The sequence below is a fragment of the Zymoseptoria tritici genome, chromosome 11 (assembly GCF_000219625.1).
Source record: "Zymoseptoria tritici IPO323 chromosome 11, whole genome shotgun sequence".
In the NCBI taxonomy this organism is placed as follows: Eukaryota; Fungi; Ascomycota; class Dothideomycetes; order Mycosphaerellales; family Mycosphaerellaceae; genus Zymoseptoria; species Zymoseptoria tritici.
Genome location: NC_018208.1, coordinates 1,482,443 through 1,496,449, shown reverse-complemented (window position 1 = coordinate 1,496,449; position 14,007 = coordinate 1,482,443). Strand labels below are relative to the sequence as shown.

The 14,007-nt window shown below is 54.8% G+C and overlaps 4 protein-coding genes across 4 annotated transcripts; 1 reads left to right on the top strand and 3 right to left on the bottom strand.

Moving 5' to 3' along the window:
* Nucleotides 1-815: 815 nt before the first annotated feature.
* Nucleotides 816-1,674, bottom strand: MYCGRDRAFT_111364 (uncharacterized protein; the record flags this gene model as incomplete). The annotated part of the gene is made up of 3 exons (XM_003848423.1): nt 816-1,019; nt 1,075-1,281; nt 1,403-1,674. 3 exons carry the CDS (start codon nt 1,526-1,528, stop codon nt 816-818), a joined length of 537 nt encoding a protein of 178 aa, XP_003848471.1.
* Nucleotides 1,675-2,339: 665 nt separating this feature from the next.
* Nucleotides 2,340-5,801, bottom strand: MYCGRDRAFT_96836 (uncharacterized protein; the record flags this gene model as incomplete). Its single annotated transcript, XM_003848422.1, has 1 exon — nt 2,340-5,801. The coding sequence occupies one exon, from the start codon at nt 5,799-5,801 to the stop codon at nt 2,340-2,342; it is 3,462 nt and encodes a 1,153-aa protein (XP_003848470.1).
* A 558-nt stretch (nt 5,802-6,359) lies between these two features.
* On the top strand, nt 6,360-7,052 carry MYCGRDRAFT_77116 (uncharacterized protein; the record flags this gene model as incomplete). The annotated part of the gene is made up of 2 exons (XM_003848461.1): nt 6,360-6,700; nt 6,761-7,052. Coding segments are annotated over 2 exons (494 nt in total), but the record flags the coding sequence as incomplete, so codon positions are not given.
* An 853-nt stretch (nt 7,053-7,905) lies between these two features.
* Nucleotides 7,906-13,695, bottom strand: MYCGRDRAFT_96834 (uncharacterized protein; the record flags this gene model as incomplete). Its single annotated transcript, XM_003848421.1, has 1 exon — nt 7,906-13,695. The coding sequence occupies one exon, from the start codon at nt 13,693-13,695 to the stop codon at nt 7,906-7,908; it is 5,790 nt and encodes a 1,929-aa protein (XP_003848469.1).
* Nucleotides 13,696-14,007: the final 312 nt, after the last annotated feature.

Below are 14,007 nucleotides of genomic sequence, written 5' to 3'. Positions count from 1 at the left end.
GCTTCTTCTTGAACGCTCCGCTCTCCCAAAGACGCTCCCATTCTAACCCCATATGATAGCATGAGATGGTTCAGCGAGTCGGCGAAACGAAGAAATGCCATCTTCTGACGAAGTCGAATTCGAATGAGGCAAGGGAAGCTAAACTGCCCAGATCGGATCGCTTAGCAGGAAATCTCGACTTCTGCGCTCCTCGGATCGCTTCGTGTTAGGACAGATGTGTTCGAAGTCGTTGTTCGGGTGTCAAGCTGAGTATGGGAGAGCCATTGAACCGAAAGGCTGTGTGATGTCGATTCCCACACCACTTCTTGCGGAAATCGTCTCGACAATGGCGATCACAGTCAAACGTTCCAAATCGTATCGAGCACCACAGTGGTCCATTGATTTCGCGAGATGGCAAGCGTTCTCTCGAGCAGCGAGGATCCCAGTCAGGGCCATGATGGCGCATACGATGAAGGTAGTGATCTTCATATTGCGCAGATTGTCGGTCGATGTCAGTGTGGTATGGTGCTGTAGTCGACGGATATCGTGCGCAAAAGGGTATGGTGGACGTTGGAGACGAGCGGAGTTTGGGAGGTCAAGGCGGCGGAGTGGGTTTCGTACTCGATCTCGGTACTCCAGATGGTAGACACAGCTACCGAAGGCGTCGGTGTGACAATGTTAGGTAAGGACTATAATATTCTCAATTCATAAGCAGAGCGTCTGTTCACTACCTCTCCATTCCAGTCAAGATGCTCGTCTGATCAAATAACAAGCATGCAAGAGTTCTGATCGCTTTTCAAGTCGCCTCGCCGGCCTGGCATAAGATACTTCACATCTTATGCCGCCTTGTGATATGGATCGACAGGGTTCCCGTGCACATCAAGCTCGTCTTCGTGCTTATTCTCCGACTCTGCGTGATCCCAGTGTGTCTCGGGCCCCCAGTGCGGATCAGTTCCCGTCTTTCTGCACTTTAGCTTGATACTCCTGCCGGGAATCCCCTCCCAATGCCAACAGTTGCCGAGAGACTTCCAAGTGTTGACCTGAGAGAGGTGAGCGGACAGCGACGGACGGGATGGAGTTCTGTGGAGCTCTTACGTGGTCGTTCACCGCCAGCAAGTGACCATAGCATTCGTCCTTCTCGTAGACCAGCACCGCGCAAGTTCTGTCGCTTCGCAACTCCTGGAAGCGAGTGTTATTTTCCCAGGAGTAGGTGAGTGAAGGAAAGTTCTTTCCATCATCCCAAGTGTGGCAGTCGCCTTGCTTAATGTGAACGCCACCCGTGGGACCTTCCATTGACAGTGCCTAGATAGTACAGAATGAGGTCAGCAATGCTTCGTCGACAAGAAGGCGAAATCCGCCAAGACTTGACATAAGACGGATACAGTCTCATGCATCGCAGACGTTCTGCCGATGGTACACTTACTTCTCCGCAGTCCGGTGACTTCCATCTCATGACCGACAGAGCGAACGCCCAATTGGTCGTGGGCATCGAGTAGGAGGTGCATGGCAGAACGGCCACGAGCAGCGCTACAAGGCGATGGTTGAGCATGGTGATATGTCGTCGAATGTTCTGCTGACTTGGGTTGGCGTAAATATTCTCGACGATGAAGATAGAAAATGGGTGGTGTACGGCAGAACGGCATCCGGCACTGCATTTTTGTATTGGCAGCCTGCCATTAAATTCGAACGTGCCGTGACTGGCCACTCTGGTGCCTCGGTGGTAGATGCTGCCAACTCTGGGCGTGGAAATTTGGAGAGAAGGTGCCGTTGGGCGAGGTCAAGTCAGGCCATATGCCAAGGATCTGATTTGTCGGAAGCATTGGAACTTCTTGGTACTAGCTGTGCTTGGTCCAGGCGTCCCATGGCTCTCACATTGAAAGCTGAGAAAAGCACCAAAAAGGCAGCGCTCAAGGCTTGATTTGTGTTCGAGATCTGAAAAGAACTTCCATTGTCTGTCTTGGCCATATCGACGCTGCAGCGAGAAGGTTAGGAGGGTGTGGAGGATCGTTTCTACGACGGAAAGCTGTGCTGTATGCATCGTAAGCGAGTGGTTGGCAGGGTAGGGAGCATACCTATCATCGAGAGATCGACGTCGCCTTTGCCTTCCGGAACGTATGAGACCGACTCCACTGGCATGCTTGTGCTGATTTTGGTGAGAGAGAGCTGGAGTGGTGAGATGGAGGTGCGCTTGGAACGATGTGGGATAACGAGCGATGCACTCGAGCTTTTGACGACGACAACGGCATTCCAAGCAGCGACGGTGAAGTCTTGGTCATCACCATCGACTACCTCGTTGAAGACAGGTCGGGCGAAATCGTGTACACATCGTCAACGAGCTCCTCGGTGCGGGCACGGCACACTCAATCATCATCATCCCACCGGTCCCCTCCGCTGCCATCCGCCTCCTCAACCACATCCCTCAACCTCATCATCTCCGTCTGCAGCACGACTTGAAGCTCCTCCAACTTCGCCCTCTCCTTAGTGAAGTCCTCAGCACTGATACTCCTCTCCTCGGCCTGCTGCTTCAGTCTCCTCGCCTCATCCACCAGAATCGCCTGGCCACGCTCAATACTCTCTTCCATCCATCTTGCCTTCTGAAAGTCCACCCGCGACGAGCCCTTGTCGAGCATGACCCTCAACTCCTTCGCCGAGTTCCACGCCATCTTGCGAGCAATCTTCCGCTCATGAGTGTCGATCGTGCTAAGGAACTCTGCCTTTTGTTGCGGATCAAGGCGTTCGGGTATGCTTTCCATGATGCGGCGCGCACGGTCGGCTTGCTTCTTCATCCTGACGAGGCTTCGGACGCGAGGAGGGGTCGTGGGGTTTGTGTCGTCGGGGAGGTTGAAGAAGTCTGCTACGGTAATTTGACGGGCCGTGGGCTCGACCTTGTTAATCTGGCGTTCCTCGGCTTCTTTCGCCTGCTTGACGATTCTTCTCCTTTCTTTCCAGTGCATGTGTTGAGTTGTGTGAAAGAAGCGCTTCACGCTATGGAATTGGCGAGGGAATGCTGCGGTCGACATTGATCGTTTCTCGAAGCTGCCGAGTCCGAAAGGAGTGAAGGCGGGTGCGTTCATGGACGTGGGCTCCACAGGCTTCGACGCAGTAAGATTGCTAGGATTCTGATCTTGTGTTTCGGAGCGTTCGTGCTCGGCATCGACCGCCTGATGTTGCTTCTCGCTTTGCTTCTCGAGCTTGTCCAGCTCATCGTCGTGGCCTTGCTGCAATGCCGGGTTGATCTCGCCCTCATATGCCTCAGGCGACGCTGAACTTGTAGTCGGCGTCTGATCATCGGGAGCATCGGCGTAGGCTGCAAATGCCTCATATGCAGCCTCTGCGTCATCTCCCGTACTCGCAGAAGACTCAGCGGATTTGTCACTCCGGTAAGCGGCGCGCTCGAGACCCAGATCGTGGTCTTCCGCCTCTTCGAAGCCGGTAGGTGATTGACCAGTGGGCTCATCGGCGTCTTCCCCGAGACCTGCCTCTCTCGCATTGCGCAAAGCCTGGTAGATCGGATCACGGGATATGAGTGGAGACTCATCATCGTCTTGAAATTTCGGCAAAGGCACCGTCGAAGGCTGTCGAGTCCGTTTTGGTGCATGGTCGTTGCGACCAGCTCCCAAAGTGAGGGGATCGTTATCGCGGGCGGGGGCCCGGTGCTTTCTCACGGGCGAAGGATCTGGAACAGCGGAATCTGAGGGATTTAATGTCGATGAGCCGGGAACCATCTTGATGCTCGGAGGAGGCGGTGCGGGTCGCTCTTCTACGTGCAGCGGCTTGTACTCGACCGGCTGGGTATCCTGCGGCGGCTCCTCGTCCTTGGACTGCTGTATACTTGCACCTCGACGCCTGTAACCACCACTGGCGTACGCAAGACCATCAAACTCATCCGGTTCCTGACCCTCTGGGTTAGTGAGGGTACGCAGCGAAGCTGGATATTTCTGCACTCTCGTTACGGTAGCCACGACAATGACATGATCGCCCACTTCAACGCACTTCTCCGCCAATGTTTTGGCTTTCAACACGTAGTTTATATCTCCATGGGTATCGCTCAGCCATGGAGGAGTCGCCGAGCTTTTGGACATGACCGTTACACCCAGTTTTCGCACTGCGTCAAATGCACCGTGTGGTTGTTCGTACGGCTGAGTGAAAGCATGTGCGATTGCAGCACCACGCGGAGACGCGGCCAAGAGGTGGATCTGCATTTTCTCGGATTTCCGAATGGCTTCCCAGGAGCTACTGGGTACCTTCAAATTGAATGATATGATAGGTTCCGGTGATAACGCCACCGTGGTGAAGGAGGAGACCGTGACGCCTCGATGCCGCCGAAATCGAATTTCGCCGGTGCCGGGAAAATCGCCGGGCGCGGGTAATGCTGAAGTGATGACCACGACTGGATGCGAAAGGCTACGCATAGCGGCCCGGACGTGCATCTGCGCGACCTCTCCCTCGAACTTGGACATCTTAGTTTGGCGACTTGTCCGACACTCTATGCCGTAGCCATCTAGATCCAGTTCAGCGGCTTTCAGCTTTGCGATGGACTCCACCCTGCTCTGAAAGGAGGCGACCTGCGCTTGCGTGCCCCATGAAGTGATTATCAACGGCGACTTTTCAAACACCACAGGCGAAACAATGGTATTCGAGCACCCTGAGTCCTCGGAAAGTGTCTCGATCAGCCGACCATGGAGCAGAGCACGGCCCAGGGCCCAAATGTCGTGCGCAGTGATTTCCACAACCAATTTGAACAAGTCTTGAGGCTCGGAAGCCGGCTGAGAGATCGGCGTCGGAGACGGAGAATTTGCTGACGTTCTATTTGCAGTGCCTCGGACATCAGCAGTTTCAGAGGCCGTCATCCTGGGCTGAGGAACTTTCGCTGCTTCAGACGTTCGTGCGCGCTCTGTGATCTTCCGGATCACTCTGTCCTCGCCAACACCCAGCGGCTCAAACACAGCAGAGACTCCCGGCGGTGTTGACCCGTTCTCAGGCCGACTATCCTTGTGCTTGGAAGCTGACGGTGTCACTGTTCCAGGTCTCTTCTTTGCTGCAGGCATACTGTTGCCTGGGGGGAGCTCCCTGGTCGCATATCCATATTCGCCTGCCGTGATCTTCAACCAGTCAATGTCCTCGCTGAGAACCACTGGTTCAAAGAGGACCGACCAAATCTCGCCAGACAGCTTCTTGACGCCGTCCCAAGGCCCAACAATCGTGACGTCCCGAGCCTGCACTAGATATGCGTTCTCGCAAAGGAGGTATGAGCGCTCTCCGGGTGTTCCGACTTCGAAAGAGACGCCCGGGAGAGCAGAAACCGTTTCATGCTTCAACGCCTCTGCCTTGATATTATGCCACTTAGCTTCTGGAACACAGATTGAAATCGCCACTTCCTCATTGAGCTGTTTCCGGACTTTGCTTGTGTATACGTTCTGGTTACTGTGCGGCGGTTTGATGGGCGTTGGCCACATTGGCTTGTCGAGAACGGTCAACCTCGTGTAATTCGAGGCCTGGACCAAACGTCGCTTGATTGTGTTGACCTGGTCGGTCGGTCCTGATACTATGACGGGATAGAGATAGCTCCGTGATGCGTGGTTCCAGGTTCTCGCATCGCGTACTTCAGCCTTGACTTCCTGACCACGTCCGAGGCCTTCAAGCAGGCTTCCCCAGCGTGACTGCAATTTGCCCAACGCCTTCTCCTCGACAGCGAACTCGACAATGCAGCCTGCATTAGTCCGATGCCTAACGGCCTGTTCTCGCGGCCCCAGCGCTGTGAATGGCAATTCTTGAGGCGACTGGACAGGAGCTGTTCTGATATTCCAGCCTTGCGATGACATGGTTTTTGTCGCACCCTCTTGATAGTCGTTGCCGGAGATAGCTTTGCTACTGCTTTGCCTCGATGCCTCCGTTGTAGTTTGCGGCGAGCTCTTTTGATCTGCTTCTTGATTCGAACTGAGGACCGTGGCATCATCGATCTTGCTGTGGGAACCGTCTTCCGTTGTATTTTGGCGGAAAGATATTTTCTTCTCAGCAGGGTTCCTCTTCCCGACCCAGACACCTTTGTTCCGCTTCTTCGTGGCCTGCTCATCCTCCTTCTTTTCCTCTGCGCCTTCGGAGATCGCGCGCCGTCCAGTAAATCGAGGTCCATGAGCCGCCGAAGGCGACGAGCTGAGGACAGTCCATCGGTAGAAAGCCCTGTAGAACCGGCTCGCGGCCGTCCCACTGCGAAGGGACATCAGAATGCAGGAAAGTGATGTTCATCTGAAGTCGAAGATGTGAAGTCGAGCTCATGTCGAATGGTATCCTTGGCACTCCCGAGATCTCCGCATCTTCAACCCTCACTCTCCAACATCATTCCAAGGACCACACCACTGAACCTCACGCCATACATACGAAAATGCTGCTCAAATCCGGCAGACCAACGCTCTGCACCCGCTGTCTCCAATCCGCCCAACAAATTCGCCACGCCTCCCTGATTCGCCGTCCCAAACGCCCCTACACCTTCACGCAACTCATCACCCTCTCCGACGGCAGCACCTTCACCCACCGCACGACCTCCCCGCAACCCGTCTACCGAAGTGCAAAGGACACGAAAAATAGTCTCCTCTGGAATCCGAGCTCAGCGAAATTACAAAATGTGGAGGAGGATGAAGCGGGGCGACTGAGGAATTTCAGGAAGAGGTTCGGGAGGGGGTTTGATGCGGAAGCTGTGGAGGCTGAGGAGGGGGATGAGAAGGTGAGATGCGGTCTATTGGTACGCTGGAGAGATTGAGGATGCTAACGAGAGCTTTCACAGGCGGGCGGCAGTTCTGCGGTCAAGGAGGAGAGTTTGATGGATATGATTACAGCGATGCCGAAGCAGCAGGAGGCGAAGAAGGGGAAAGTTGCTGCTGCTGCGACGCCAGAGCCGGCGGCGAAGAGTGGGAAGCCTAAAGGCGGGAAGAAGTGAAGGGCAGGAGAGCTATGAGAAGGAGCCAGCTGTTTTGATCAAGAGATACGAAGGCTCACGCCGATGACGGAGCCTTTGCTGGAGACACCCGCCCGATGAAAGTGCAGGATCTGGAAGAAGTGAATCATCGATCGAATTCTCGCCAGTCGCGAGGACGATATGTGGCATTGAGACCGAGCGCCGCGAATTGATGGAGAGACCATGCGACCACATGAAGTCATGGAGGCGCAAGTCCTTTGACAAGCATCGAGAGCGGAGCGAGGGAAAGTAGCTCGGACGCTGTACGATACCGCGCATAGCGGTCGAAGCGGCGCAAAGACGGCGTCTGTACAAAATCACGAATGCACATACCACGAAGTTTCAAGCAAAATACAATGCTCATTGTAACATTGCTATCGGGCATGAGTCTTATCTTCTGCCGATCTCTTCTCTCCAGGCCAGGACGTTTCGTGGACATGCCATCAAATGCTTCCTTATCCCTACCTCCATAGCCAAATCGCACCACATAACTTGGACTCCATTAGCTCAGATCGTACAATGTGTGTCGGGGAACGAAAGTTGTCGTTGGTCGCTGCTTTGCTCCCACGAAGACACATACCATCTAGGATTACATCCCCGTTCTCCGGCGCAGACTATATACACCAAGCTACTGGGGTTCGACACAAGCGTTGCAATTTGAGCGGGATCATGGAGGAAGTCTCTCGTGCAGCCTGCTTCAGGACTGGCTCTCATTCATGCCGAACCAGTCTTTCTCATCCTCCGCCAATTTCTTTTGATCAGGCGGTATATGCCCGTAGTCCAAGACATCTCCCAAGAGACCTGAGAAAGCGAGTGCCTCTCCACCTTCAAACGCTCGGCCTGTGGTAATGGCAACAATGCTGTGCGTACGAACCAATGTTATTCCGGAAAAACGACAGTCGATCCACGCCATGCTAATATGCCATCAGATGCTTTCCTGATCCTCGCCTCTCATCTCTATAACTCGCATACACTCACCCCTCTCGACTCCTCCCCTCAATCCACCCCCTCAACCCCTCCACAACCTCCTCCCCAATCCACTTCAACCTCCCATCCCCCCTTTCCCTCGCCCTCTCCGCCCACTTAAACAACACCCTCAGACCCCACAACCCCTCCCTCGCCGTCCCGAACCTCGCCACCCGTTCCAACTGCAACGCTTCATCAACCACACTCCCCCTCTCATCCATTCCCTCAACCCCACCCCCAGCAGCGGGCAACACCCTCTCCACATCCGCCCTCTCCATACCCCTCAGCGCCTCCAACTTGAAAACTTCCATCCAGACGAACAATTCCTTTGGCAGCACATTCTGCGCTTCATTCAGCGCCGCCAGCGTCGCCGTGAAGACTGTCGGGTGCGCTTCAGCGGCGGGGCAGCGGCGGACATATACCCTCTGACTGGCGCGGAAAGCGGCTATATGAGAGGGGTTAGCGGCGAAGTCGAGGGTCACGCGCCAGTAGCGGTTGTCGTCTGTGTGTACTGTTCGGATGGTCGAGAGTTCGGGCAGGAGACATGGTGCGCGGAGGGACTGTGTTGAGCCGTCGAGTAAGGTGAGAGTAATGGGCATGTGGATGGGGCGGTGGGATTCGATGTCTTCGACGACAATACAGCGTGCTTCCGCGGCGAGGACCCAGAGGTGGCGGAAAGCTTGCAAGTGGACGCGGTTGTCGTGCACGTCGGTCGGGAAGAGGGGGTAGAAAGCGCAGACTAGAGCAGCGATAGCGAGGTCCGAAGTGCCGAAGGTGAAGGTGCCGCCGCCGAGGAAGAGGACGCCGATGGCAAGATGAGCGGCGAGGTGGCTGCCGTAGGGAGTCTCGGCGTCCGTCCGGCCGTGCATGCGACGGAGGTAGCGGAAGGTCTCGAGATCGCCGGTCCCGGCCATGACGACTGCTGCGCAGAGGGCGAGGACATCCATGCAGCGGCGGAGAGAGGCGCGGCCGAGCTTGCCGTCGAAGTAGAAAGCGTCGGCGCCGTGGTTGAGGGTGAAGAAGAATTGGTAGACGGAGAGGATTTCGTCGCGGGCGGTAGTGTTGCCGCTGCCGGCGTATTTGAGGGAGAGAGCCCAAGCAAGGCCGGTGAAGACGTTGAATAGAGGGATGTGGGCGCTATCGATCGTGCGGGTCTTGGTCATTTCGACAATCAACTGTTTTGCACGCTTCTTGTAGCATGTGGGAAGATTGTCGTGAATCCAGCCTTCAGATTCTGCAGACGGGCCTCGAGCTTCGATGCTGTCCCACAAGATCAGGTGCGTCGCCATGGAGCGGAGGAGCAGAATGTCCGGTCGAACATGATCAAATTGCGCTTCCGTATCGGGGATGTTGACCTTCTGCGCGATGGACTGATCGTTGGTCTTCATGTAGATCAAAGCGATGGCAATGACTGCTCCAGCAGTAGCTCGGTCGAAGACGTGCACCGCACTGACGGGACGAGGTCCTATCGCAACTGCGAGCAAGCGTTCCGGCATCTGCAATCCATGCAGACCGCGAAGGCGGTCGCCCTTGGCCAGATTGATCAAGCCCAGAGCGAATCCAGCCGCAAGTCGATAGGACTCGTCTCGAAGTTGATCGGGTCCGCTATCTGGATCCTCGACCTCCATGTTCTCCACTTCCGACAGCATAATCTCGCTGATTCTGCGGTGCTGCGTGTTACAATAGACGAGACCAATGCCCATCAGTCCCGCCGTCTGTGTGGTCGGTGAGACGTTCAACTCTGCTGCACCTGGCGGAAGCATTTTCGTGATATGCACAGACAGCATGCGAGTGATCAAGCCATCCATGGTGCCAATGTACGATGCTGAAAGCCCAAGCAGCAGACCGACGGATGTCATCGTATGTTTCGGTGTGAGATACTTGAAGGCCAGCCACTTCGCCATGTTTCGGAGATGTCCTCCCAACCCAAGCGCAAGCAGAAGTCCAGCGTGACGGTTCGTCAGCTCATTTGGCTTGTTGAAGGCGATCCAGGAAGTGTCAATTCCTCTCACGTTTCTCGATATGCGAAGGCCGGATGACACTCCTGCGTGGAAATATGCCCAGTTGACCTTCTCCTCAGTCAAGCCGCTCCGATCGGTGGTCAAATGATGACCCATGGGCTGCATCAGACACGACGAGTTGAAGCCAGGAAGGTGGTACTTCTCAGTGAGAAGAGGTGTCTGGCTGTCAAAATGGATCATGCCATCGCCTGCGGGAAGAGCGATCATACGAGTTGTTACGTACTGCATGGCTCGCCGTTGATGTTCAAAATGCGTTGCTTCGTCCCATTCTGGTTGCTTCGGGCATTGCGCGACTTGCACGCTGTTGAAGTGCATCAGACTGCTTGCTTCAACAAGTCGGCGATCTTCGCTGAAGATGAGCTGCGATACGGCGTTGCGGCCGGCTTCTCTCGTTTTGGGATGTTGGGTAGACTGGTCGAGGGCGAGACAGGCCGAGTGCATGTCTCGTGGCACTCTGCTGAATATGGTCTGCGGTCTTGGATGTGCTGGAGTGTCGCTCATCTCTCCGATGATAAGATCCTCCCGATTGACTAAGCGCAGCAAGTCGGATGACCACGTGGTGGGCGGCTGCTTTTCGCAACGTGCGATGGCTTCCTTGAAGGGCGCTGCGACCGCTTCTGGTAAAGTGTCGAGCATCTCGACGGTAATGCCATTCGCGGGTAGAAGCTCCACCGTTTGTACCGGGGACGTCATCAGCCCATTCGTGGCCGCCAACATATCTGAGAGGGCCGCCATACGCGGCGTGAGAGATCTCGAGACCGACTCTTCGATGTTGGCCAGGCTCGGATCAGAGCCAATTTGGGCTACAGCTAACAAGGACGGATAAGTCTCCGAAGATGAATGCATCAAAGCGTGCTCGAACCACTGAAAGACACCGATGGGCTGGTCCAGGAAACCTAGCTGAGGCGGGTAGACAGCTTTAGACTTAAGATATGCCCATCTTTCGTCTCCAGCTCCCTCGAGGTGATAGTACGTGCCATGGCCGTACGACCAGTCCTCTAAGCTCAGCCACGATCCAATCTGTGCAACGACGGCGGCAAGCTGTGATTCGTCGATAGAGGACAATGTGCATAACTTCTGATCTTCTAGGAAGATGTGCAGAGCCAGCATAAGCTTCCCTGCAGACATGGCTGCGACGGTAGCGGACTGTTTGGGTTCTGATGCAGCAGACAACTCATCTGCCAATGCTGTCGCGATGATCAAAAGCTGATCTTTGCGCTTCTCATCGCTCTTCGGGGATCGAAGTCGGGGTTGAGGTTGCTGCGACATCCACGACCATGGTGTGCTACCAAGCAATTCGCCCTCGTGCTGATGTCGTCGCAGATGCAGTGTGCTTTGTGACGAAGCAGTAGCCTTGGCCGAAGACAGCTTGAAGATGTTCAGTGCAGCTCGCGCCTTGGAGTCCAGTAAGCCGATGATGGAATTAAACAGAGTCGCAACGAACGCCACAAACTCTGCGTCGCACTTCGTTGCTGTAAGATTCTCTTGATGTGATGAAAGCCACGCATACGCCATGCACCAGGTCTTCCGCAATGCTCTAGCTTGTTGTTTGGGCAGTACATACTCGCAGACGGAGAGCAAGTCGTCAATGTGCTGATGGGAAGGACGAAGCGACAGTCGCCTGCGATGATGGACGCCGTCTTGGGAAACCTCATCGTACGCACCATGCGTGCCTTCGTGCTGCAGGTATAGAGGAGCTGCAGGTGGGGCGAGCAAGCGATTCCGGCCAACTTCCTTGTCCGATTGTCCAGATTGCGAGCGTAAAGAGAGCGGATTGTACACTCGATACGTTGCAGGCGCAGGCAGTGAACAGAGAGGCTGCTCATCGAGTGAGAATTGAATTCCTTTACTGCCAAGCAGCACTGCGCGCATATTGCTATCCTGCAGCCGAAGAATATCATCGCAGTTGGCGATACCATTCTCTGAAACAAGGAGCGGAATTGCAACGTTGACAGGATTTGCAGTCTCAGGCCACAGCGGTCGCTGCTTGACCCTCAATGTCAAGACTTGTGCTCCTCTTGATTGTCGATCGTGGATGTACACATTGATCTTCGTGCTGCTCACACCATTGTTTGATTGCATTTCAGGGAGTGTGACAACCTTGTGCATGCCGACCGGCACCTCAGCCATTCCGCGGGAAGCCGAAAGCGATCCGACTGGAAACGAGTGTATCTTTCTCACGATCAGCTCACGCTTGAAGCCATCGTCCGTACTACCGAACACGCTGTCAGCGCCAGATGCCTCGAATGTGGCCCGTATGTGGCGTAGAATGCCGTCTGCGCTCTCCTCGTCGTCAATCTCGATCGTGCTGTCCAGGTCCATGATGGAGTCATCGTCTCCTGCCACACTCCTACTGTAGGTACTGCCAGGTGTTGATCCTCGACTCTTTCTATGACTCAAGGATCTTCGCTCGGCAGGACCACCGAAAGATGTCGCACGACGGCCTCCTGTACTGCCGAAGCTAGCGTTTACAGTCATTTGGCTGCCACGGACATCGGTGTTCATAGAGCTGATCCGGCGGTTTTCGCGAGCTGGTTGTTGGGATAGTGCCGGCACGTAGTCTGGGTCCATTTGAGATGCCATGACTTCTTCCTCCGTGGGTTTCCGAGGGACGCCTCCGGCTTGTGTGACTGCTGTGTCACCAGGAAGTGGCAGATTCGCAAGTCCGCCAGCTGCGAAGCTCTCCCGTGCCCCGTCACGACGGCGCACCGCAGGAGTTGTTGTACCCGTGGCAGCAACACCGGCGCTGAGGAATGAACTTCGTCTCCTGGCTTTGACCTCTTCTTGTTCCTTCCGGTGCTTGAGCAGGTCTTGAAGAGACTTCTCATCCACATACCAGGCGTGCCATATCGTGATTGTGTGTATGTCGGTGTTCAAAGTAACCAGAAGCACCAGTGGACCAGACTTTCCTTTGTCCGTGGAAGACAATTCGTCCTCTGGAGAGACATAGATGATCTTCTCTGCCGGATCCAGCCCTTCAAACTCGACACTGTTCCCGTTCTGAGATCGACCATTCATCCGCGGCTTTTGATGCTGAAGTGAGTATGTCACCACTCCAAGATCTGACAGTGGACCGCTAAGAGAGTACAAGTTGGTAACATCGTCGTCTCCGCGTTTCCCTGATGCCGCAGTGATGGTCTGGAAAAGAGCTTCCAGTTTCGAGTCTCCACTCGTGGGGTTTGAGAGAATGCGCTTTGAGCCTGCGAAGCTCTTTTGCAAAGTCGGACAATCCAAGAATGACATGGAAGTGCGCATGCGAGCTTGAGAGAAGAAGAATGAGTTTGGAGGAACGGACGGCATCTGTGGTGACGGTGGCAGTGAGTTCGGGGATGTGCGTTTCCGTTGGAGAAGGAGACCTCTTGGAGCTTGAAATGCTCGCTCGACCTCAAATGGTAGGTCGACAATGTGATGGCTGCCTTGGAGAAAGTAGATGTGGGCCTTTGTCCTGAGTAGAACGACCAGCGCTCTTGCGGGCGAGGCTTCAGCATTGGTGCCATCTCCAGCGCGATCCGATGGGAACGTGGTCAGAATGGCCTGCGTGACAATCTCGCCTTCCACGTCAAATCGGAAGACATTTCGAACGAAACTTCCCTGCGACCAGACTACTGCGTGCTCTGTGGTGAGAATCTCTTCTTCCGTCTGTTCTTCTCCATCTGCTACCATGAATGTTTCCCATTGGTATCGTTCTGGCCTGGGATCTGGCGGGAGGATGCCCTCTGAGACTAGGTATTGAAGTCCGGTCGGCGTGTGGACGCCGAGACTCTCGACGGCGGCCATTCGATCTGTTCAATATGTGCGATGGCGTTTGGCATGGTCCCGGCTCTCGTTCGAGAGAGATGTCAGTCGGGATGTCTCGTGTGTTATCGACATGTGATGAAGTGAAGTCGGAATTATAGATGTGGGACGCGACTGCTTCGTGATGGACCGGAGAGTGGAGAGATATTGATCGCTTTGCAGTTCCTAGCGACTTAGCAAGACCATGCTAACAAGTCGTACCAAGAATGCACCGGCGCTCATCGAATACGCAGAAAGTGCAAGTAAATTGAGCATTATGTCTACCTACCTTATACTTCAATCGTTCACACATCC